The sequence below is a fragment of the Corvus brachyrhynchos genome, unplaced genomic scaffold (genome assembly GCF_000691975.1).
Source record: "Corvus brachyrhynchos isolate BGI_N302 unplaced genomic scaffold, ASM69197v1 scaffold200, whole genome shotgun sequence".
In the NCBI taxonomy this organism is placed as follows: Eukaryota; Metazoa; Chordata; class Aves; order Passeriformes; family Corvidae; genus Corvus; species Corvus brachyrhynchos.
This window is the reverse complement of record NW_008236184.1, coordinates 1,603,761-1,604,985: the sequence shown is the minus strand read 5'-3', so window position 1 is coordinate 1,604,985 and position 1,225 is coordinate 1,603,761. Positions and strand designations below refer to the sequence as shown.

General features: G+C 64.1%; 1 protein-coding gene across 1 annotated transcript; it reads left to right on the top strand.

Moving 5' to 3' along the window:
• Positions 1-5: 5 nt before the first annotated feature.
• GCNT3 (glucosaminyl (N-acetyl) transferase 3, mucin type) lies at positions 6-1,217 on the top strand (the record flags this gene model as incomplete). Its single annotated transcript, XM_008637881.2, has 1 exon — positions 6-1,217. A coding segment is annotated over one exon (1,155 nt), but the record flags the coding sequence as incomplete, so codon positions are not given.
• Positions 1,218-1,225: the final 8 nt, after the last annotated feature.

Here is a 1,225-nt window from a genome sequence, read left to right as displayed (position 1 = left end):
ACCACTCCCGCCTCTACCGGGCGCTGGAGCTCTCCCCCGGCCGCAGCATCAACTGCTCGGGGGTCGTCCGCGGGGACCAGACAGCCATCCAGGAGGCGCAGCTCAGCAACCTGGAAGTGGCGAACAGAAACGCTTCGCCGACACCCGGCGAGTACCTGAACATGACGAGGGACTGCAGAGCCTTCAAGGAGACCCGGCGCTACATCGAGTTCCCGCTCAGCCAGGAGGAGGAGGAGTTCCCCATCGCCTACTCCATGGTGATCCACAACAAAATCGACATGTTCGAACGCCTGCTGCGGTCTCTCTACACTCCGCAGAATGTCTACTGCGTCCATGTGGACAGCAAAGCCCCGGCCGCCTTCCAGGAGGCCGTGCGGGCCATCGCTGCCTGCTTCCCCAACGTCTTCGTGGCCAGCCGCCTGGAAACCGTAGTCTATGCCGCCTGGTCCCGGCTGCAGGCCGACCTCAACTGCATGCAGGACCTGCTGCAGAGCCCCATACCATGGCGCTACCTCATCAACACCTGCGGCACCGACTTCCCCATCAAGACCAACGCCGAGACAGTCCGGGCGCTGCAGGTGCTGCAGGGCCAGAACAGCTTGGAGTCGGAGAAGCCCTCAGCCGCCAAGCAGGCGCGCTGGCAGTACCATCACGAGGTGGGGAAGGCCATCTTCCGCACTGCCCAGAAGAAACTGCCGCCACCCCACAGCTACCCCATGTTCACGGGCAACGCGTACATCGTGGTCACACGGGACTTCGTGCAGCACATCTTCGAGAACCCCACGGCACAAAAGTTCCTCGAGTGGTCCAAGGACACCTACAGCCCTGACGAGCACGTCTGGGCCACCCTGAACCGCATGCCGGGCGTCCCGGGGGCCATGCCTCACAACGACAAGTTCCAGCTCTCAGACATGAACGCCCTTCCCCGCCTGGTCAAGTGGCAGTACCTGGAAGGGGACATCAGCAAGGGCGCACCCTACCCGCCCTGCACCGGCCGTCACCAGCGCTCCGTCTGCGTCTATGGGGTGGGTGACGTGCCCTGGATGTTGCAGCAGCACCACCTCTTGGCCAACAAGTTCGACCCCGAGATGGACGATGCGGCCGTCCAGTGTCTCGAGGAGTACCTGCGCCACAAGGCCCTGTACGGCCGAGGGCTCTGAGGGGAAGTCGCGGAGACTCTGGCCAGCACGTACTGCCTTCCGTGGGCAAGTCCAGCCGACGGCCC